Source organism: Salvelinus fontinalis, chromosome 4 (assembly GCF_029448725.1).
Source record: "Salvelinus fontinalis isolate EN_2023a chromosome 4, ASM2944872v1, whole genome shotgun sequence".
Classification (NCBI taxonomy): Eukaryota; Metazoa; Chordata; class Actinopteri; order Salmoniformes; family Salmonidae; genus Salvelinus; species Salvelinus fontinalis.
In genome coordinates, this window is record NC_074668.1 from 37,300,212 (window position 1) to 37,324,966 (window position 24,755).

The 24,755-nt window shown below is 41.7% G+C and overlaps 1 protein-coding gene and 1 pseudogene across 1 annotated transcript; one reads left to right on the forward strand and one right to left on the reverse strand.

Moving 5' to 3' along the window:
- Positions 1–522: 522 nt before the first annotated feature.
- LOC129853687 (ras-related protein Rab-3C-like) lies at positions 523–16,677 on the reverse strand. Its single transcript, XM_055920011.1, has 5 exons — positions 16,479–16,677; positions 15,279–15,491; positions 11,496–11,614; positions 3,637–3,761; positions 523–3,321 (listed from the first exon to the last, which is right to left on the reverse strand). Exons 2-5 carry the CDS (start codon positions 15,489–15,491, stop codon positions 3,131–3,133), a joined length of 648 nt encoding a protein of 215 aa, XP_055775986.1. The 5' UTR covers positions 16,479–16,677; the 3' UTR covers positions 523–3,130.
- A 1,328-nt stretch (positions 16,678–18,005) lies between these two features.
- On the forward strand, positions 18,006–22,345 carry LOC129852867 (adenine nucleotide translocase lysine N-methyltransferase-like; annotated as a pseudogene).
- The last annotated feature ends 2,410 nt before the right edge of the window (positions 22,346–24,755 follow it).

Below are 24,755 nucleotides of genomic sequence, written 5' to 3' on the forward strand. Positions count from 1 at the left end.
GTGGTTGTGTTTGAGGCTAGGTTCAATCCTAACCCTAGCCTCAACCAGAACCCTAACTCTTGCCTTAACCCTAGCTTTATGTCCACCTCCCGGTTCAGCCGTGGTTGAATTTAATCTGCCACTGTGTCTAATTGTCCCAGCCTTAGGCCTATATATCCAGTTGTCAAGGCATATGAACAAACAGGTTACAGAGCAAACAATGCAATTATCACAACACATAGGTGGTGATATGGCTATTTCCTCCTGGCTTGGCTTCCTCAGTGATTTTACCCACGCACCACTACTTTATACCCTAGCCCCAACCCTTTCCTTGACCTCAACCTATGGTCATAGCCTTAACCTAATGCTAGGCATAGAAAATCATCATGTAAAACATGAACCTACCTGTTTTTTCCATTAGGAGGCATGCTTTCTCTATAAATAGAGTGAGACCACAAAAATACACCAAGAAGCTGAACACCTTCAATCACAAGGTGGGAGCCAATGGATCTCCACACACAAAAACACAATACACACATGACATGAATACAATTTGTTTATTTCCTATCATCTTAAACACATAGTTTGTACATTGCTTGCACTTGAAGGTACAAACAACGTGGAATAGACGTTGAATTGACGTCTGTGCCCACTGGGCTGAATAGTGGAGGTCATGAATATGCATAATCACCGATGAGGAAGTAGATGACGGGATTTTAATGTAGAGATGTTTGAGGTTTCAATCTGAGCAGGGTAATGGCTACTATTCATGTACAGGTAAATAATAATCTCACACAGACAACATCCTGTTGGAGTAGAGATATTTCCCTTTTTTATAACATAGACTTAATATCAGTACAGCATATGGCATACCCTAATTTCTCTGACTATCTTCCACAATACTGCATTTTGACGTATAGTACGAGTTCACCAACAGATAGCTAGCAGGAACAGTATATAGTGCATGAATACATCAGTAGAAAAGGTACACACACACAATATGTAATAAACACACATACACTAATTCGCCGCACTGCAAATCCCAGATAAAGCGCGCACACACACACATATACACACACACACACACACACACACACACACACACTTAGTGTGATGCTTGCAGTGCCGTACAATACAACACCAACATTAGACCAGTCACTCAACTGCAGGTATACTGTACTAGAAGGACTATGTACAGGAATAAATTCCTAAAATATTGCACTTGTTGGCCCATTGCATCACACAGCCAAAGCTATGAAGATGCACTTAATTCAATATCTATAACATAGATAACATACACCCTTAGATATATAAATATAGATAATTCAATGTCTTCATGCAACTTTTCTCTTTTGAACCTTCCATTTTCTATGCAAAGACACGATGTAAAACAAACTACACTGTTTTTTTTTGGCACAATTACAGTTATCAAATATTTTATGTACTTATTCCCCTAATATGTGGTAGATTATCTTTACTGGGAGGTCCAGGACTGTCACGACATCCTAAATGTAAAGGACAATTTGCTTCAGCCAAGGATGGAGACAATAACAACATGGTTCAAGGATGTGGAAAAGGTGCACTTTCTTAGGTATATGAAATATGGACACCATTCTCCCTAAAAATACTGTTCCGGAGGATATTGATGTTTATCCAGTCAGACAGACTCTATCATGGCTTCAGTATCCACCTGTCATAACATATCATATCTTGGCTGTGGTCTTTTTTTTTTCTCTCTTCGGGAAGTGGACATGAGGGAAGGGTCGGGTTTGTAGTTTGGGTAAAGATAACTGTAATGGTCTGGGTAGAACAACATAACCTAGGTTATTGGTTATTTGACAGCACACTTGTCAAATGTCTTAATAAGGCTAGAAAAAGAGGATCTATTCAGTTTTAAAGAAATGTATACACACTCATCAGATGGCATATCAGGACTACTAATACAAATGCACATGTACAGTATACAGTACTCACAGACACAATGTAGTATATTCATGAAATATGAAGTCAATGTGGCAGGTGACCATAAAGGAGAAGAGGCCATGTTGGAAATACTAAAAGGCCACATTTGTTTTTTATCCAAGGTAGATGATTGAAATTTATCACACTGCCACACTCATTCACTCTTCCTAAAACACACACACACACACACACCGCAAACAGAAATCAGCTACCATCTACCAGTTTGTCTACAATACACAAAATAGCTTTTGGCCCTCGGCAGAAGACAATATGTAACACAAACATAATAAATGCATAAATAGATGGCTAAATAAATGAAAGCACTGATTATAACTTTATCGCCTGCAATTTTTAGGATGGACAATAAAAACAGTGACAAAGCTCTGGGTTCTCCTAATAGAATTAGAATTGATTACAAGTCTTTGAAGCCAGTTGGAAGGCTACTGTGCAGTGCATGGACCACACATTGAATTCTAACAGCCTTTACAAGCATCCTTTTTAATGTTGTACGGTAAGCTAAAGAGGATAATGGATGTTTGTAGTGTCATATCATTAGCCGTCCTGTAAGGCCGACACAGACATACTCATCAGACATATTCAGACCCTCTGTGTTTCTAAGTAAAGGTGTAAAGATCTGTACCTCAACACAGCTATAGAGGGACAGACATTGATTGCCTGGTCACAGATCAGTGCTCTTGCCAACTCCATGTTTGACAATTCCATAAGGAGTTGTCAAGAGAACAGAAACAGACTGCCGCCCTGGCTGATGTACGATGATAAAAGAGGTCAGATGACACATCAGAATACTACAAGACAGGGGTGCACAACTCCAGTCCGCAGTCCTGCTGGGTTTCCTTCCATCCTGGCACTTAACTGATGGACTACTGTCACTGATTGGCCAGAGAGTGCACCTACAGTATCTATACAAGTCAATCTCTGATTAAAAGGCAAGGAGGAAAATCTGACTTTACTGCAGCCATCCAGGACCTTAGTTGTGCACCCCTACTTTAAGACTACTGTTGAGTCGCAAATGGCACCCTTTTTCCATTAAGTACACAACCTTTGACCAGAGCCCTATAGGCCCTCGTCAAAAGTAGTGCATTATGTAGGGAAAAGGGTGCCATTTAGGATGTAACCTATATCTAAGGGACTGGGTATCTACGAAAAACACAGGAAGCGGGAGGAGCCACTAACAGTTACAGGCGGACTGCTGGAGCGGCGGGGCGCTGTCTGTCAGTTTGGCGCTAGGCGTTCCCGTGGTAACGGCAGGATCAGTGTCCAGGCTCTCGGACATCCTGTCACAGATGATGTCAACGAGGCGTTCAAAGGTCTGCTTGACATTGATGTTGTCCTTGGCACTCGTTTCAAAGAACTCAAAACCTGCGGAGGGATAGCGAGGGAGAGGAGAGAAATAGTATGTGAACATTGTAGATGATGTTTACAAGAAGTTAATTGTCTACATTCAGAAATCTCTTGACAATGACTAAGTGAAAATGAAAGCCTGTCAAATACTGTGCGTTATGTTTACAATAAGTCAATGAACTTACAAAAGCCCATGTAGGCACCGGTGCTGTGAATCAGTATGAGCTAACGCATTATAATGCTTCGTATCTGACTGTTGACCATTCGATGTGTTCATTATTTTATCTCTGCCACTATAAAGTGTCGCTGATCAATCAAATGATAGCAGCTCACCGAGTTGTTCTGCCAGCTGTCTCCCGCTGTCTGCAGCCACCACCCTCTCCTCCTCCATGTCACACTTGTTCCCAGCCAGCACCACCTGGGCGTTGTCCCAAGAATAGGTCTTAATCTGGGTCGACCTGCACACACACGCACATGCACACGCACACGCACACATACATATACAAAGAAAACAGAGCACTGCATCTATCTACTAGAAGCTATAGGCGACAAGCTGATATAGTAAACAACATATCTCCTCCATCAAACCCAGGTTTACTACAGAATGGCGCTGACAGACACCGTCCGCCTGCTTCTCGCTCCTAGCTAGAAGCAACTTAGCAGTTTTGTGAATTGTTTTGTGTTCTGTCCATACTGTTTAAACACACCATTAATATACAGTATACAGTGCATTCGGATATTACTTTCACTTTTTCCACATTTTGTTACGTTACAGCCTTATTCTAAAATGGATTAAATCGTTTTTTTCCTTCATCAATCTACACACAATGCCCCATAATGACAAAGCAAAAACTGTTTTTTATAAATTTTTGCAAATTTGAATATTTCTTTAATGTAAATATCACATTTACATAAGGATTCAGAGCCTTTACTCAGTACTTTGTTGAAGCACCTTTGGCAGTGATTACAGCCTCGAGTCTTCTTGGGTATGACGCTACAAGCTTGGCACACCTGTATTTGGGGAGTTTCTCCCATCTTCTCAAGCTCTGTCAGGTTGGATGGGGAGCGCCGCTGCACAGCTATTTTCCGGTCTCTCCAGCGATGTTAGATTGGGTTCAAGTCCAGGCTTTGGCTGGGCCACTTAAGGACATTCAGAGACTTGTCCCAAAGCCACTCCTGCGTTGTCTTGGCTGTGTGCTTAGGGTTGTTGTCCTGTTGGAAGGTGAACCTTCACCCCAGTCTGAGGTCCTGAGTGCTCTGGAGCAGGTTTTCATCAAGGATCTCTCTGTACTTTGTTCCGTTCATCTTTCCCTCAACCCTGACTAGTCTCCCAGTCCCTGCAGCTGAAAAACCTCCCCACAGCATGATGCTGCCACCACCATGCTTTACCATAGGGATGGTGCCAGGTTTCCTCCAGATGTGATGCTTGTCATTCAGGCCAAGGAGTTCAATCTTGGTTTCATCAGACCAGAGAATCTTGTTTCTCATGGTCAGAGTCCTTTAGGTGCTTTTTAGAAAACTCCAAGCGGGCTGTCATGTGCCTTTTACTGACGAGTGGATTCTGTCTGGCCACTCTACCATTAAGGCCTGATTGGTGGAGTGCTGCAGAGATGGTTGTCTGGAAGGTTATCCCATCTCCACAGAGGAACTCTGGAGCTCTGTCAGAGTGACCATCGGGTTCTTGGTCACCTCCCTGACCAAGGCCCTTCTCCCCCGATTGCTCAGTTTCGCCTGGCGGGCAGCTCTATAAAGAGTCTTGGTGGTTCCAAACTTCTTCCATTTAAGAATGATGGAGGCCAGTGTGTTCTTGGGGACCTTCAATGCTGCAGAATTTTTTTGGTACCCTTCCCTAGATCTGTGCCTCAACACAATCCTGTCTCGGAGCTCTACGAACAATTCCTTTGACCTCATGGCTTGAATTTTTCTCTGACATGCACTATCAACTGTGGGACCTTATATAGACAGGTGTGTGCCTTTCCAAATCATGTCCAATCAATTGAATTTACCACAGGTGGACTCCAATCAAGTTGTAGAAACATCTCAAGGGTGATCAATGGGGAAAGGAGGCACCTGAGCTCAATTTCAAGTCTCATAGCAAAGCATCTGAATACTTATGTAAATAAGGTATTTCAGTTTTTTTTTATACATTGGCAGAAATTTCTAGAAACCTGTGAAAAAGGGAAGGGGTCTGAATACTTTCTGAATGCACTGTATAGTTATATTCCAGACTCTGCCATTGCTCGTTCTAATGTTTCTTAATTTAGTTTCTTGTTTTTAACTTTTTGTATTATGTATGTATTGTTATTGTATTTCTAAGTATTACTGCCCTGTTGGAGTGTACAGTGAGGTCAGACTGGTCATACCAGTTCAGCTGTAGGTCAATTCACATCTGACTGATGATATTATTCACAGTGACATCCTGGTCAAAAACAGCTGCTCTGAAATGGGGGTTTTGCGCTGAATGTTTATAATCTATCTCTAATCTAGCCTATATTTAATGGTGAAATTATTACCGATATCTATGTTTATCTCTCACAATTATTCGTTTTTGTGTTTCAATGGCCAATAACCAGGAGAGGAGAGAAGCAGCAGTGTCTAGTGCTCAGCGTGACTCCGTCACTGTCAGGAGACAACTGCGTCACACACAGGAAATGAGTGTGAGTTAGGACAGGAGCTCATTCAGACACATCCTGGCAGGGAAGGAGCTGTTTGCTTTGGAAAATATGCATCTTTACCCTCAACCTCCTAACCAGGACAAATAATGGAAAATAATAATGGAATAAAAGCCTACCATAGGAAGTCTGTTCAAGCCCTTAATTCAGAATAATAAATATACATCCCATAACCCTTACATGGATGATTTAAAAAAATAATAATATTTATATATATATATATATATATATATATACAATGTCAAGAAAAAGTATGTGAACCCTTTGGAATTACCTGGATTTCTGCATAAATTGGTCATAAAATTTGATCTGATCTTCATCTTAGTCACAACAATAGACAAACACAGTCTGTTTAAACTAATAACACACAAACAAGTATACGTTTTCATGTCTTTATTGAACACACCGTGTAAACATTCACAGTGCAGGGTGGAAAATGTATGGGAACCCTCGGATTTAATAACTGCTTGACCCTCCTTTGGCAGCAATAACCTCAACCAAACGTTTTCTGTAGATGCGGATCAGACCTGCACAATGGTCAGGAAGAATTTTGGACCATTCCTCTTCACAAAACTGTTTCAGTTCAGCAATATTCTTGGGATGTCTGGTGTGAACCGCTCGAGGTCATGCCACAGCATCTCAATTCAGAAGGCGTATTTTCTTCTGTTGAAGCCATTCTGTTGTTGATTTACTTCTGTGTTTTGGGTCGTTGTCCTGTTGCATCACCCAACTTCTGTTGAGCTTCAATTGGCAGACAGGTAGCCTTACATTCTCCTGCAAATTGTCTTGATAAACTTGGGAATTAGTTTTTCTGTCGATGATAGCAAGCTGTCCAGGTGCTGAGGCAGCAAAGCAGCCCCAAACCATGATGCTCTCTCCACCATACTTTACAGTTGGGATGAGGTTTTGATGTTGGTGTGCTGTGCCTTTTTTCTCCACACATAGTGTTGTGTGTTCCTTGCAAATAACTCAACTGTAGTTTCATCTGTCCACAGAATATCTTGCCAGTAGCGCTGTGGAAAATCCAGGTGCACTTTTGCAAACTTCAGACGTGCAGCAGTGCTTCTCCCGTGGTGTCCTCCCATGAACACCATGCTTGTTCAGTGTTTTACATATCGTAGACTCGTCAACAGAGATGTTAACATGTTCCAGAGATTTCTGCAAGTCTTTAGCTGACACTCTAGGATTCTTCTTAACCTTATTGAGCATTCTGCACTGTGCTCTTGCAGTCTTTGACTTACAGTCACTCCTAGGGAGAGCAGCAACAGTGCTGAACTTTCTCCATTTATAGACAATTTGTCTTACCTTGGACTGATGAATATCAAGGCTTTTAGAGATAATTTTGTAACCCTTTCCAGCTTTATGCAAGTCAACAATTCTTAATCTAACTTCTTCTGAGATCTCTTTTGTTCGAGGCATGGTTCACATCAGGCAATGCTTCTTGTGAATAGCAAACTCAAATTTTGTGAGTGTTTTTTATAGGACAAGGCAGCTCTAACCAACATCTCCAATCTTGTCTCATTGATTGGACTCCAGGTTAGCTGACTCCTGACTCCACTTAGCTTTTGGAGAAGTCATTAGCCTAGGAGTTCACATACTTTCCCAACCTACACTGTGAATGTTTAAATTATGTATTCAATATAGACAAGAAAAATACAATAATTTGTGTGCTATTAGTTTAAGCACACTGTGTTCGTCTATTGTTGTGACTTAGTTGAAGATCAGATCAAATTTGATGACCAATTTATGCAGAAATCCAGGTAATTCCAAAGGGTTCACATACTTTTTCCTGTCACTGTATACATATATTTGTTGGTCTGATGTGGATGTGATTAATGAGGAGCAGACGCTGTACTTGAGGAATTTATGAAATTGCTTCTTCCAATTATTGATAAACATGCATCTGTTAAGAAACTGACTGTTAGAACTTTTAAGGTTCCATGAATTGATGAGGAATTGAAAAATGGTATGGTTGAAAGAGATGTGGCAAAAGGAGTGGCTAATAAGTCTGGCTGCACATCTGACCGGCTGACTTACTGCAAATTAAGAAATGATGTGACTAAACTCAACAAAAAGAAGAAGAAACTTTATTATGAAGCCAAGATCAATGATGTAAAGAATAACGGAAAAAACGTTGGTGTACTTTAAATGAAATTATGGGCAGAAAGACAAATTCAACTCCATCTTTCATCGAATCAGATGGCTTATTCATCACAAAACCATTTGATGTTGGCAATTATTTTAATTTTTTATTTTAATTTTAATGATATGATATTATTAAATTATATTTAATAATTTGCAAAGTGGGCAAACTTCGATAGGAAATGCCAATAACGAATAGTGAGCAATTGTATTCATGCATAAAAAAAAACAATAAATGAAAGAAAAGCATTGCAAGTTTGAATTCTATAAAGTTGGCATGGGAGAGGTGGAAAAATTATTGTTATAGATCAATTATCATTGACAACTTGGATGAAAAGCTACTGAGGATGGTAGCTGACTCTATAGCCACTCCTATCTGTCATATTTTTAATCTGAGCCTAGAGGAAAGTCTTTCTCCTCCGGCCTGGAGGGAAGCCAAAGTAATTCCGCTACCCAAGAGTGGTAAAGTAGCCTTTACTGGTTCTAACAGCAGACCTATTAGCTTCCTGCCAGCTCTTAGCAAACTGTTGGAAAAAATTGGGTTTGACCAAATACAATGCTATTTCTCTGTAAACAAATTAACAACAGACTTTCAGCATGCTTATAGAGAAGGGCACTCAACGTGTATTGCACTGACACAAATTACTGATGATTCTTTGAAAGAAATTGATAATAAAAGACTGTGGGAGCGGTACTGTTGGATTCCAGTGCATCCTTTGATATTATTGACCATAATTATATGTTATGGATTTTCAACCTCTGCCACATCGTGGATTCAGAGCTATCTAGCTAATAGAACTCAAAGGGTTTTCTTTAATGGAAGCTTCTCTAAAGTCAAACATGTAAAGTGTGGTATACCACAGGGCAGCTCCCTAGGCCCTCTTCTCTTTTCTATTTTTACCAATGACCTGCCACTGGGATTAAACAAAGCATGTGTGTCCATGTATGCTGATGATTCAACCATACACGCATTAGCAACCACAGCTAATGAAGTCACAGAAACCCTTAAAGAGTTGCAGTCTGTTTTGGAATGGGTGGCTAGTAATAAACTGGTCCTGAACATCTCTAAAACTAAGAGCATTGTATTTGGTACAAATCATTCCTTAAGTTCTAGACCTCAGCTGAATCTGGTAATAAATGATGTGGCTGTTGAACAAATTGAGGAGAATAAATTACTTGACATTACCTTAGATTGTAAACTGTCATGGTCAAAACATATAGATTGACACCACACTCCAAAAAGCAAGTTCTGAGGCTCTAGTTTTGTCTAATCACGATTATTGTCCAGTAGTGTGGTCTAGTGCTGCAAGGAAAGACCAAGTTAAGCTGCAGCTGGCCCAGAACAGAGCGGCACGTTTTGCTCTTCATTGTAATCAGAGGGCTGATATAAATACTATGCATGCCAGTCTCTCTTGGCTAAGAGTGGAGGGGAGACTGACAGCATCACTTCTTCTTTTTATAAGAAACATTAACAACATTAACATTGTTGTTTACATAGTCAACTTACACACAGCTCTGACACACATTCTTACCGCACCAGACATGCCACCAGGGGTCTTTTCACACTCCCCAAATCCAGAACAAATTCAAGAAAGCGTACAGTATTATATAGAGCCCTTATTGCATGGAACTTCCTTCCATGCAATATTGCTCAAATAAACAGCAAACCTGGTTTCCAAAAACAAATAAAGCAACACCTCACGGCACAACGCCTCTCCGCTATTTGACCTAGATAGTGTGTGTGTATGCAATAATACGTAAGATACCTGTGGCTTTTTTTTTAAATGTATGCAGTTCTGTCCTTGAGCTGTTCTTGTATATTGATGTTCTGTATTATGCCATGTTTCATGTTTTGTGAGGACCCAAGGAAGAGTAGCTGCTGATATTACAACAGCTAATGGGGATCCTAATAAAATACCAAATATATAGTCTCATAAGTAATTATAGCTAATGATATTTAAAACATCATACATGGTTTTACTACCACTAATGAATTATTATGAATGCTTATAGTCAGTGTTATAACACATTACAAAGGATGTTATAAAGCATTATATGTATGTACTTCATAGAAAGTGTTAACTAATAAAGTATTTTTGTGCTCTGTCACTGCTATGGCTTTAGTGAACAAGCGCACTGATTTGAACAGCTCCAAGATAATAACAGTCATTAGCTGACTGGTATCAAGACTTCAGAATAGAGCAGTTCGTGATTCTACAGTAGTTGCTGTTAAATTTGATTGCATTGCAATGTCTCATACAGAGAGCCTGTTAAATTAATGAGTTTTCTTCCTTTCTTAGCAGTTAGTCATCCGACAGTACATCAGTGCGTTGCCGTAGTGATCGCGAGCGCCCCTTTCCTCTCTGTGCTCCCATAATCCTGTTGGGCTGTGAGGGTGCGATAAGGCTACAGCAGTGAGCTGTAATCATGCTACAGAGAGGGAGGGGTCACACCGTCTGGCCACCACACCTGGATCTACACAACCACAGGGAACAGAGATGTTTAACCCGTCTGCTTTCTACAAAGATGCCCTACTCAACATACCAACACTAGGGTTGATGTGACACGCCCATTCTGTACACAAAAGAGGACATGGTAGTCAAAATCACATTCTCTCGACACAATTGAGAAAACATTTTTCTTTATGTTTCACCGTGAGACATTTAATAATCGTTTTGTCAAGTGCATCCATCAAAACATTCTCTTTCTTAAACTATTCTGGTAGAGTTCATCCCAGAAACCTGGTAATTGGGACTGATGAAATAGACTTCTTGTTCTTATTTCTAGGACTAAATCATGTTGAATCCAGGATACAGGAAAGATAGAGTAAGTACAAGGTTCCAGTAGTGTAGGTATTCAGTATTCGGATGGAAATAGATTTTGTGGCTCACAAAGACAGTGATTCGTGACTTTGCCTGACCTACCCAGGGATCCCCCCCCCCACACACACACACACAGATGGGCCAGTGGCTCTCTGACAACAAGCGCTCTAATCAATACGCTTAGAGAAGGAGATACTGACGGAGATGAAGGTCAGCTATTTGGGTCTGTTTCTTCACAGGGACAAATCTTCTACTCATCCTGTCTCAATACAAGCCAACAACACACTGTTGTCCATAAAGATATGCAGTCTTTCTGAGAATCTTGTGTTAAGATATACAGTATGTAAACAATACTTAACACAAAACATGTCATCTGAAGTTGCTTCCTTCCCTCCTGTATTTCATGGTACATGATATACTGACAAAATTGCAGTCCTTCCAACGTGCTGTTATTGCTGACACATACTGGTTTTCAATTATATAATAAACTGTGCTATTTAACACAAATGTTCCTCCTAGAGAGGGTGAAAATGTGTTGTACCCCAGTAGAACTCACCAGTCCTGCACACAATGGAAGGACTCCTCGTTGGTGATGTCATACATAAGGATGAAGCCCATGGCTCCCCGGTAGTATGCAGTGGTGATTGTCCGGTACCGCTCCTGTCCCGCCGTGTCCTGGAAAGAGATACCGAACATTGTTGTTGCTGGTCAGGCACGCACACACACACACACACAGTCACTCACAGTAAGTCACACAGAAAGTCTCCCATCCATGTGTGTATTTATTCTGGACTGGTTTGGCTAGCTGTGATGATCATGTATCCTGCATCGCTGACTGGTTTGGCTAGCTGTGATGATCATGTATCCTGCATCGCTGACTGGTTTGGCTAGCTGTGATGATCATGTATCCTGCATCGCTGACTGGTTTGGCTAGCTGTGATGATCATGTATCCTGCATCGCTGACTGGTTTGGCTAGCTGTGATGATTATGTATCCTGCATCGCTGACTGGTTTGACTAGCTGTGATGATCATGTATCCTGCATCTGTCACAGCCGATGCTGGAAGAAGACCAAGGTGCAGCGTGGTGAGCGTTCATTTTCCTTTTAATTTAAAATGTCGCCAACAAAACAACAAATGAAAGAAACAACCGTGAAGCTTACAGGGCATTAGTGCCACAAACAAAGTTAACTACCCACACGGAAAGGAGGGAAAAGGGCTACCTAAGTATGATTCCCAATCAGAGACAACGATAGACAGCTGTCCCTGATTGAGAACCATACCCGACCAAAACATAGAAATAAAGAAACATAGAAAACAAAACATAGAATGCCCACCCCAAATCACACATCAAACCAACTAGAGACATAAAAAGGCTCTCTAAGGTCAGGGCTTGACAGCATCGCTGGCTGGTTTGGCTAGCTGTGATGATCATGTATCCTGCATCGCCGGCTGGTTTGGCTAGCTGTGATGATCATGTATCCTGCATCGCCGGCTGGTTTGGCTAGCTGTGATGATTATGTATCCTGCATCGCTGGCTGGTTTGGCTAGCTGTGATGATCATGTATCCTGCATCGCTGGCTGGTTTGGCTAGCTGTAATGATCATGTATCCTGCATCGCTGGCTGGTTTGGCTAGCTGTGATGATCATGTATCCTGCATCGCTGACTGGTTTGGCTAGCTGTGATGATCATGTATCCTGCATCGCTGGCTGGTTTGGCTAGCTGTAATGATCATGTATCCTGCATTGCTGGCTGGTTTGGCTAGCTGTGATGATCATGTATCCTGCATCACTGACTGGTTTGGCTAGCTGTGATGATCATGTATCCTGCATCGCTGGCTGGTTTGGCTAGCTGTAATGATCATGTATCCTGCATCGCTGGCTGGTTTGGCTAGCTGTGATGATCATGTATCCTGCATCGCTGACTGGTTTGGCTAGCTGTGATGATCATGTATCCTGCATCGCTGGCTGGTTTGGCTAGCTGTAATGATCATGTATCCTGCATCGCTGGCTGGTTTGGCTAGCTGTAATGATCATGTATCCTGCATCGCTGGCTGGTTTGGCTAGCTGTGATGATCATGTATCCTGCATCGCCGGCTGGTTTGGCTAGCTGTGATGATCATGTATCCTGCATCGCCGGGCTGGTTTGGCTAGCTGTGATGATCATGTATCCTGCATCGCTGGCTGGTTTGGCTAGCTGTGATGATCATGATGGTCATTATCTATTCACAAATTCTAGAGGTTCAAGTCTCCCCAGTAAATGAATAATGCACTATGATCAATAAATCATATAATCCAAATCACTCTCCATGCCTGCAGGGCCCATCCCAAACAGAGCAATTGATACAAGCACAACAGGGTGTCTGGTGATGTCTCCACACCCCATGGGAAGCAGACCATTGATCCCATATACCATAGCTAACCATTGAAATGGAGAGACATTTCTGACGCCATGCTGATTAGTCACTGTGGTGGCTGAGACCTACTGGCCATATTATACTGATTATGTCATGTCTATGGGTTTACAATAAACCTCTTGTATAGGGGCACTCAGCAGTGTGCTATTTCCACTGCGAGGCCAAACAGTGCTGGGTTACATTAGCTACAGAGAGAGGCCTGCTCTGCTCTCTCTGTGAATATGGCTATAATTGTGTCTGTGTGGTAGCCAACGGACATCTCTGACCTTCAAAAGCACACACAGCTCAGAGGCTGTCTACCTCAATCTCCCTCATACAGCAGCTGGGCTGAGCAATGGAAACCCACAATATACACAGTAATGCATGGACGTACGTGCACCTGCATGCAGATGTTCAGGTGTGTGTGTCTATATATTTGTGCGAACAATGAACTGTAGAATGTTTTTGTACAATACAATTCAGTAGGCTATAGCATTACCTTATTCTACATAATGTTTTTTAAGGACATTTCTTTATCCTTTTTTTTATTATTATGAAAATGGTTCTCTTTTTTGCAGACTGTGACATTACTTTACATTAAACATTCATCTTCTAGACAATGCGTTGACTGTTGACTTTCCTCTTGGCTGAATACTGAAGACATACTGTATGCATCCACACATTTCACTACCCTATCGATTCACGGCCAAGTGCTTGACAATGACTCATTTAATCTTGGGGCTATTTGAGTGGGCAGCTTTGCTTGTTCTTAGCTAAAAGACACAGCAAGACAGAAAAATCCTGCTGAGTCCAATGAACAGGAGCTCCACTTGAAACGAATTGACTGAGTTTATTTAATCATCGCCATGGCACCACAGAGCAGTTTACACTGTGAATTAGCCCAACAAATGAACAGAATCTTTAGTACAGTCCGTGAAGAGTGACAATAGGCCATCTTATTTGAATCTTACTGGTAAGTTCGGGTGTACTGTGGCTCGTCAGGAATAGTACAGTACTCAAACCGCCCAATTAGACAACCTAGAGCTATTCAATTGAATGCTCTCTCTGGCAATCCTGCCTCTATTAGAACCCGCTTGTTTTTGCTTAACTGACAAAAACCCATTACCCTTATTACTCACTAATTAAACTGTCTACATTCAACCCTCAGCTTATAAACTGCTACAGTCCTGTCTGGGACCAATGAATTTGTGGAACAGACAGTAAATATGACAGCGAACAGCATTGCCTCTCTAGGAAAGAGAGAGAGCAGGTGTTTGGAGGAAGCATGCTTTAAATTGTCACCGTAGCTATCTCAGAGGTGCTCAGAAACAAACTCCTTCAACTCCAAACCTCATAATAAAAAAAAGCTGTAGGTGAGGTCGGACACACACAGGAGGAGAACACAGTCTGAGAGGAGTGTTGTTCAGTGATCCAGACACATCCATCTGCCTCTGTTCTCTACACTGCCCTGCCTCGCGTTCCATCACGGTAGGCCTTGCATCAACATCTTAGCAGCACAATCCACCTCAAATGTTTCATGTCAAATGTCACATTTAATGTTATTGTGACTGGATCCTAGTCTGCATGTTGGCTGTTAGAAGTCTATAACAACGTAGAAAGGCAGTATCGTTACAAGCTTTAAGGGATTGGGGTTTAAAGTGATTTATAAGCCCCAATCCCTTAAAGCTTGAAACGATACTGCCTTCCTACATTGTTATAGACTTCTAACAGCCAATGTGCAGACTAACCTGTGATAGGTTGTGACCTGATGCACACTTGTAGTTAAACTTAACAAACATACATTTGGGGGGAAATATAAGGCAAATACTGCAATTGAATGAATAGCTCATATTTGTGCACACTGTAGTTGAATAGCTTCACTTACAGTACACTAGACATTATCTATCACAATAGTGAGTACCCCTGACTCTAGCGACAGACCTACCCAGATCTGCAGTTTGATCCTCTTGTCGTTCTTGTAGACGGTCTTGACTTTGAAGTCGATGCCCACGGTGCTGACGAAGGCTGAGGTGAAGGCGTCGTCAGCGTAGCGGAAAAGGAAGGAGGTTTTACCCACACTGCTGTTGCCGATGATCAGCAGCTTGAACATGTAGTCAAAGTTCTGGTCCCCGCCCTCCTTCCCCTGAGTGACAGCCATCTGGAAAGACCAGGAGTCACAGTGTCAAAGGTCATGACAAACATGAAATCAACTCATTGGAATTAGAAACGCCACTCAAAGGTTTAGATATGTTGCATGGAAGACGGATGTCACAGACGTGTAAAAGAAGAATATATTATTAAAATGATCACACGCAAACACACCAGCCTCTCAGATTGGTGTTAAAAGCATACAGACTGTGTCTGATGGCAGATGGCTGTGTTGGATAAACAAAAAGAGCGCTACACACCCTGGGGTTGGTGACACCTGTGTTCTACATCTTCACATATGTGTGCCTGCCAATGAACATCAGTCAGATCCTTCACAAGCAAGCCATACCATACCCAGCAGGGTGCGGAAGGTGTCTGATCAATTATGCTTGGATTTATCAATGGTTATGCCAATCAATTCAACAATCCAACAATTATTGACAAAAAACAAATGTGGAATGTTTCACCTTTCTTGCGAAATTCGTCTGCATTTGTCAGCATTCTATATCAATAGAACTAGGCTACAGCAGACATCTTTGTTCCTAGTAGCCTAAATGTTTTCACTGTGCATCAGCAATTTGCCATGTCAAGCATGTGCCTGTTCTGTTAAACGGAGAAGGATTCTTTCGGGTTTACATCAAGCAAGCCTAAACTGCGCTATTAACAACACTGTACAGTCTATGTACAATGTTTCGTAAACAAAATGTCCTATTACCGATAACAATCATCTTGAAATACATGGACACGGCATTTTAGGTGTTTTATGTGCTAATTCCATTTAGAAATGTTATGAGGACGACGAAAATACACTATTCCGTTTTGCTACACAAATGTAGGCTAGTTCTCGTAAATTGGATAAAACCTTGCAGAATTTTGGAACATCGGAAATACAGTTTAGGTCAATCAAGTTCTTTGCGGAATTCTATAACAGTCTATAACAGTCTAGCAAAAAAATTACATGATGCAGAATTTTTTTTTTAAATCATAGCAAACCAACCTGCGTCGAAGGATTCGTGTCAGTCAGTGGCTTTTCTGTTTTTATATAAATATGTTTTACTGTAGAAGACGGTTCAGTTTGATGCTCGACAATTTCAGCACCTGGGAGCTGTCCCTGTGTTCCGAAGCTGAACTGTCCGGCCCAATCGCGAGCCAGTATTCGTTCGTTGTAGAGCGTAGTAAGCGCATTCGACGTCAAAGTTCACAATATGGAGCTTGTAGTCTTTAGAATTCCAAAAGGGTGACTGCATCATTCAGCATGCAACACAGTCACTTTGACAACATTCATTTTGACAACTCCAGACTATAATATTTTTCAAAAATGTATATTTTTGTGTACATTTTCATTCATCTAATAATGTATTTGGACAATTATACAATTTCCTCTGTGGCATTACCAAAAAATATGCTTGCTCTTAGAAAATACAATATAACATTTCAGAAATGTAAAGCACAATAACAATGTGCATTTTGCCTAAATTAATCTGTTCAATGTAGCCTAATGATGATGTGTGTTGAGTCATTCTGAAGTCAACGGTTTCATCTAGGTACCATATGACTATGGGAACTGCAATACTTGGAGGGGGATGTGAGAAAATGTGGGAAATATTTTGCTATTGTCGTACAAGCTTGGATTCTGCACCTCTCTCCTATCTGCCTCTCATCTCAGCACCACACACACAAGATGCTGAGACTGAAACTACAGTAATAGATGCCAAACACTGCTGTAGATTAAACCTGGTCCTGACCTGGACCAAAATGTACTTCCAATGGGAATTCTCCATTAAGACAGTTCAGGCCCAGGCTGGGAAACCAGCCCTTATTAAACAGGCCCTAGAAAATATATATTCTATTCTTTGTATAGGTCTAAAATACAAAGTTTTATTAAGACATGAATTGTGAAAAATACAAACATAGGGGATATTAACCTGTTGGATCGCACCACAAATGCTTAAAAGATAGCATTTGGAGACAGTGGCCAGATAAACAAAACCAAAGCATGGATTGCTGTTTTGTGAGACTTTTTTTCAGCTATTGGTAAGATTTCACATTTGTAGCCATTTCCGTCACTTTCTGTGACGAATAGGAATGAAGACCATTCCGTTTTAAAATAAGCCTACATTGACATTCTTCGCGCAATTCTTTGAAAAGGTTTTGATGGCGGAAGTTTCAAAAACAAAACTTTTCTATGAAGTACTCTGCACGATAATAGTGCCATTGCACCCTCTGCTGGGGGCTTGAGTTCTTGCATGTCTAGATATTGAATTACTGTATTACATTTCGATGTCTATGACAAGTTGCAAATGTCATTATTAGAGGAGCTCCATTTGCAATGCTTCACAGATAATTGGAATACCTGTAAAAACTTCTGTTCAAGTATTTTTTCATGATTGTGTCAACAAAAAAAAATTGCAAGACATTAGGCCTATCCCAGTCTACCTTACTGTTGCCTCTGCTGTTCTGGTTGGCCTAAAGTACTAATATGGATGCTAACCACTGTTTTATGTAGCCTAATAGAGAGTTTATCATGGAGGACTCCGCAGAATTCATCCTCCAGGATCAAGGCTCCAGTAAGGACAACCCCATCCTGACAGCCTCCACTGGGGCTTTGCTCGCTGGCCTCTACGGGATATGGACTATGTTTTCCCTTCCTGACTTCCGCAAAGTACCAAGAAGACTCAAGGTATATCTCATTCACATGAATGTGCTTAGGCCCCTATAACTGTACAGTGAAATCAATAAACAGTAATAGGCTTAACAATGCTTTGCTGTTTGTCTTGGAGTTCTTTATCTGTGTTCCATGATGCCTTCAACAGAAGAAAGGGGCTTATGTGGTAAGGCAAATATTTGTAGAACACAGAATTGGTAAGTCAAATACACCGAGTGTACAAAACATTAGGAACACCTTCCTAATAATGAGTTGCACCCCCTTTTGCCCTCAGAACAGATTCAATTCGTCGGGGCATGGACTCTACAAGGTGTCGAAATCGTTCCACAGGGATGTTGGCCCATGTTGACTTCAATGCTTCCCACAGTTGTGTCAAGATTGTTTGATGTCCTTTGGGTGGTGGACCATTCTTGATACGCACAGGAAACTGTTGAGCGTGAAAACCCCAGAAGTGTTGCAGTTCTTGACACACTCAAACCAGTGCGCCCTGGCACCTACTACCATACCCGTTCAAAGGCACTCAAATATTTTGTCTTGCCCATTCACCCTCTGAATCGCACACATACACAATCCATGTCTCAATTGTCTCAAGGCTTAAAAATCCTTATTTAACTTGTCTCCCTCCCTTCATCTACACTGATTGAAGTGGATGTAACAGGTGACATCAATAAGGGCTAATAGCTTTCACCTGGATTCACCTGGTCAGTCTGTCATAGAAAGAGCAGGTGTTCCTAATGTTTTGTACATTCAGTGTATATAAACAATCAACGAGAGGCTATGCGTTCTATGGGAAATAATGACTCGCTTGCCGAGTGGAACAAACCTTCCAAGGAGTTGCATTATTTTTCAGAGAAAGCATAGAGCCCCCAGTTGGATATCCCTTTTATACCATCGCTATAATTCAACACATTTTCCCCTAGAAATGTGTTCACTTGCACATCCACTGAAGTTACAGTAGTTGCCTTGGTTACCAAACAAACTTGCTAGTTTAGCTAACCAAACCATCAGTCCTAGCTTGCTATTATGAAAATCGAATTCAGCAATGAGAATAATGTTTTTAATTCGACTTTTGCTTTCAAAAGCAGCTCAAACATAGAACATGTAAGAATGAATTAAAGCCATTGAATTCTACCGTTCTGATATACAGTGCGTTATAGGTTATACTTAATCTCAGGCATAACAACACCCATGCCAATATATCTTCCAAACACAAGCTTCTCGGGCATTATCACTTAAATAATGCACGCTCTAGAATTCACTTCAAGCCCATCAGAAACTAGTATTCAACGATGCCATGGTATATACACTACCGTTCAAAAGTTTGGGGTCACTTGGAAATGTCTTTGTTTATTAAAGAAAAGCTCTTTTTTTGTCCATTAAAATAACATCAAATTGATCAGAAATACAGTGTAGACATAGTTATAAATTACTGTTGTAACTGGTAACGGCTGCTTTTTAATGGAACATCTACATAGGCGTACAGAGGCCCATTATCAGCAACCTTCACTCCTGTGTTCCAATGGCACGGTGTATCAGCTAATCCAAGTTTATAATTTTAAAAAGCTAATTGATCATTAGAAAACCCTTTTGAAATTATGTTAGCACAGCTGAAAACTGTCGTTCTGATTAAAGAAGCAATAAAACTGACCTTCTATAGACAGGTGTGCCTTTCCAAATCATGTCCAATCAATTGAATTTACCACAGCAAAAATGTCTAAAAACCAGTTTTCGCTTTGTCGTTATGAGGTATTGTGTGTACAGTAGATTGATGAAGATTTAAAAAAAAATATATATTTTAGAATAAGGTTGTAACGTAACAAAATGTGGTAAAAGTTAAGGTCTGAATACTTCCTGAAGGCACTGTAGATTGGATTGCTACATGTTTACAACCCTGGCAGGCATGTCTTGTCTGTGCTTCTGATGGGTCAGTGCTGTCTCCATCTTGTCTGTGCTTCTGATGGGTCAGTGCTGTCTCCATCTTGTCTGTGCTTCTGATGGGTCAGTGCTGTCTCCATCTTGTCTGTGCTTCTGATGGGTCAGTGCTGTCTCCATCTTGTCTGTGCTTCTGATGGGTCAGTGCTGTCTCCATCTTGTCTGTGCTTCTGATGGGTCAGTGCTGTCTCCATCTTGTCTGTGCTTCTGATGGGTCAGTGCTGTCTCCATCTTGTCTGTGCTTCTGATGGGTCAGTGCTGTCTCCATCTTGTCTGTGCTTCTGATGGGTCAGTGCTGTCTCCATCTTGTCTGTGCTTCTGATGGGTCAGTGCTGTCTCCATCTTGTCTGTGCTTCTGATGGGTCAGTGATGTCTCCATCTTGTCTGTGCTTCTGATGGGTCAGTGATGTCTCCATCTTGTCTGTGCAAGGACCTTTTCAAGGCTTTGTCCACCTCTGCAGCTGAATTGTTGACGATATGAAGCCTCCATTCAATCCCCTTGCCTTTTGTTTTTCTACAATACTGCTGTATAGGTATACAACTGTCAAAGCTCAAGGGTAAAGTATTTCCTACCTAGAACCAATTTAAAAATTCTATACAACTCATTGGGGGAAATATTAGTTTCCCACACACCCCGTTTCCTAGACTGAGGGCCAGTCTGTTTGTGCTATCCTGCCAACTCCTTGTCAATCATTGTCCTGTTTGGCTTGACAATCAGCAATGGAGTTGGCAAGAGCAGAAACAGATCTAGGACCAGGCATCTCCCATATTATGGACAATTTTGTATCCTCTATTTTAGCAATCCTTTTTCACACTCATCAACTGGCATTATTATTGACATACAGGTGCCTTACCTGTCCTCGAGTAAAGTTCAGACCGTAAACACCATGAAGCTGCTGAAGGGACACAGAGGCCAACTGGCTGATCTGGGGTCAGGAGACGGGACACTGATGAGTTGGCTCTGGTTAAGTAAACCACTCAGCTATGAACAATAGAGGCTTGTGTCCTAAATGGCACCCTGTATAGTGTACTACTTTTGACCATAGGATGGCATTTGGGACAAAAATCAAGTCTGTCACTTACATTTCTTTCTGTTGTAGCAAGGGATCTTGTGTCGTGATGGCAACAGAAAAATTATAGTGAAATGAGTCACTCACTCTTCTGCCACAGGTAGTATGACTCAACTTCACTGTACCTTCTTGTTTAAGATGGTTGCTGCTACCTCTGTTGGCCTCCAGTGCACTGGATTTGAGATCAACTCCATGTTGCTGGCGTATGCTAGAGGGCAAGCATGCTGGACAGGAGTGCCAAACAGCCAGGCAAAATTTGTCAATAAAGACTTCTGGAAGGTACAGTACAGCTCTCTAACATGATACTGTTTAATAGACACATACTCTTTACTAAATTAGTTATTTAATTTGACACTGTATTCCTTGCACCTGGAGTGCTACATGTTATCAGGAATCAAGGTAAGACCCAAGTGCAGACTGTGAAGTAACAATGTTTATTGTAACCACAAGGGCAGGCAAATGACAGGTCAAGGCAGGCAGGGGTCGATAATCCAGAGTAGGAGCAAAAGTACAGGACGGCACGCTGGCTCAGGGAAAGGCAGAGTTCAGTAATCCAGCAGTGGAACAAGGTACCGGATGGCATGCAGGCTCAGGGACGAGCAGAGTGGTCAGGCGGGCGGGTACAGGGTCAGGACAGGCAAGGGTCAAAAACCAGGAGGACGATAAAAAGAGAGGCTGGGAAAAGACAGGCGCTGACAGGAAGACCGCTGGTAAGCTTGCCAAACAAGACAAACTGGCAACAGACAAACAGAAAACACAGGTATAAGTACACAGGGGATAATGGGCAAGATGGGCAACACCTGGAGGGGGGTGGAGACAAGCACAAAGACAGGTGAAGCAGATCAGGGTGTGACACATGTCGGTGTTCCAGCCACACAAGACCTCCACACTGCAACAACAGTTCCTGCTCTCTGCAGCAGATGTTTTATTGTTATAAATCAGATAAAAAATAATTAGGTGTGATGGATCATTTGGTTAGAGTGTTGAACTGATTGGTTCATGACTAAAACTAGTCTCTCTGATTGGTCCTCAGATGTAGGTGCTGGGTGAGAAGCCGCTGATGGAGCTTCCTGACGATGCATGTGTCATCGCCTGCCGCTTCCCCCTCCCTCATTGGTCCCACGAGCCTCGCAGGGCGACAGCCTCAACAAGGTCTGGGCCTATGACATCAGCACTGTGCAATCAGCCCTAGGCTAGTCGACATTCGTGACCCTATGACATCATACTGTGACATTATCGCTGGCTTGATTCAATCCTAATGTCATTCACTGTTTCACACCAAACCCAATATAGGGTCATTAACCCCCCAATCAAACCACAAACCCAATGTTGTCAACTGCCTCTTGTATACATTTCATTTGTTGATCTATTGAACAATCAGTGGGGCCCTATCATTAAGGGTAGGTGGGGCAGAGCCCCCCCCCCCATCTGTTTAGCTTCATTCTTTTTTTGGTGCCTGTTTTTCATGTTATTTTGGCATTAATACGTGTCACATATCAGTTTGCAAACAATGTAAAAAATAAAATCTTTGAGTTAATAAAGGCACATACTTGGGTCTCTTTTTTGCTTTCTTGCGTAAGGCAGCTCCAAAATGCAGGTGTTTCAGCCTAGCTCAGTGCTTTCTGTGGTGGTGGAGCAGCCAGCGGAAAATAGGGAGCGTAGGGGTTGGTAATGTTCTCTAGTTGCGCCGTGATTGGCTCAGTGTTCAGTCACTCATTGCAAAATCTGCAGATAGAGCTCGAAAATTCAAGCCCCTTGGGTGCTACCATAGAGTTACATTAGAAGTACCCATCCAAGAAGGCTCATGGTCATTGGCCATAGATAAAATTACGTCAAATCACGTTATATCTATCATAGCTTTGATTGGACTGATCATGTCAACATCATACTTTCAAAATTTTAGCAAGCAAGCTAGCAGTCATCATCATGAATCGGCTCAACAATCTACTGGGAAATCCTTTTCAATCCTTATCATATGAAGATAAATAACGAAGAGAATGAAAAGAAAAACGTATCTGTGCTCATTGGCCATTGGACATAAACATTGCACAACAATGAGTGGTTTGGAAGCCTGCTATTCAGTGGAGTGGGTGTGTGGTCCAAGTCTGGGTTTAAAGGGTCTCTTTTCCAAGCTTAAAAGGATAAACATTCAACATTGGCCATGCTGTCAATCCAGCATGACTTCTGTCTCGCTCAAACAACTGGAAATTCGGAACTGACAAATCTCAGACCTCAGTGAGTTCAAGACAGCTGGGAACTTTGAAAAAAACTAGCTCCGACAGGAAAATACATTTTGAAAAGTCATCCAACTCGGAATTGCAAGTCGGGAACTCAGGCCTCTTTCTAAACCTCCAACCTGAAGATCATTGATGTCATCATGATTCGACCTTGTTTTTTTTTGTTGAGTTTCCAGTTGTCTTGAAAGCATCATAAATCCAGAGAATGCCAGACTTTGATGACAACGTTTGATGACAAAATTTTCCCACGAAGGACCGCCGCACACCATCCTGTTCAAGTGAGCACAGCACAACAAGGTGAGTCCAAAAATGTATTGTATGCCACTGCATAAATTATGTGATATGCCAGGTAGATATGTATACTGTAGCTAAGAAAGTATGCCATAGTTTGTACATTTCAATTGTCAGTAGAAACCACTGTGAACAACATATGAAGGGTGAGGTGCGTTCCTCAAATATAGAGGAAATGTATTATAAACATGTCCTTACACTGGGATTAAACCAGATGCCGGATACTGTATGTCCTCATGGGATATATGCAGAGCATTGGAAAAAATGTTGTAAATAAGTCTCACCCACTGTGATGTGAAAGTAAGGTTGCAAACTGTTGAAACTGGTTGAAACTGTGAATAAATGAATACAATTCTATGTTCTGGATGTTGTTGTCAGCTGGGTTATTGTCTTAGAAAATGGCCATTCTATAGGCCTACTCATTTTCACTTCCACTGAGTTCATACAGAAGGATACTATGGAAAATGCTTGAAGAGCAATAGTTATCCAAGCTGATCACTGTACTGGCCAGTGCACAGTCATATAGAGGTCAGTGTATGACATAGAGAGACCAGCATTTGGCTGACTTCATATCATCCCCACTCTAACTAAAAAGGCACGTTAATTGAATTGTGTTTCCACGTGTCACGCAGGCAGGAGAGAGCAGAGGAACAGTAGTAGGCCAGTGAGGGAAGCATGGGTACATGGTGTGTAGCTGAGCCCCCTGCTGGCTTTAGATCTGTGGGTTATATGATCACATTGACCCAGGCTCCCTGTAGTGGGTCATGTGTCTTCTCAGAAAAGTCACTTTCTGGTTTCCAAATGGGACCCTATTTCCTCCATAGTGCACTACTTTTGGCCTGTAATGCATTATATAGAAAATAGGGGGTCATTTGGGACTCACTAACCTTTCCACCCCCTGTGACTGCTTCTGTCTGCTGACTAACAGGGGGTAGACATGCATGTGGGATGTGCAAAGCCCCCATCTCCTCCCCATCCAAAGACCAGGAGCTGGCTACAGCATCCAAGCAAGGACTATGATAATCTGCTCTGACATTCTGTCAGATCCTAATACTGTATTTCAACCTGGAGGACTGTAA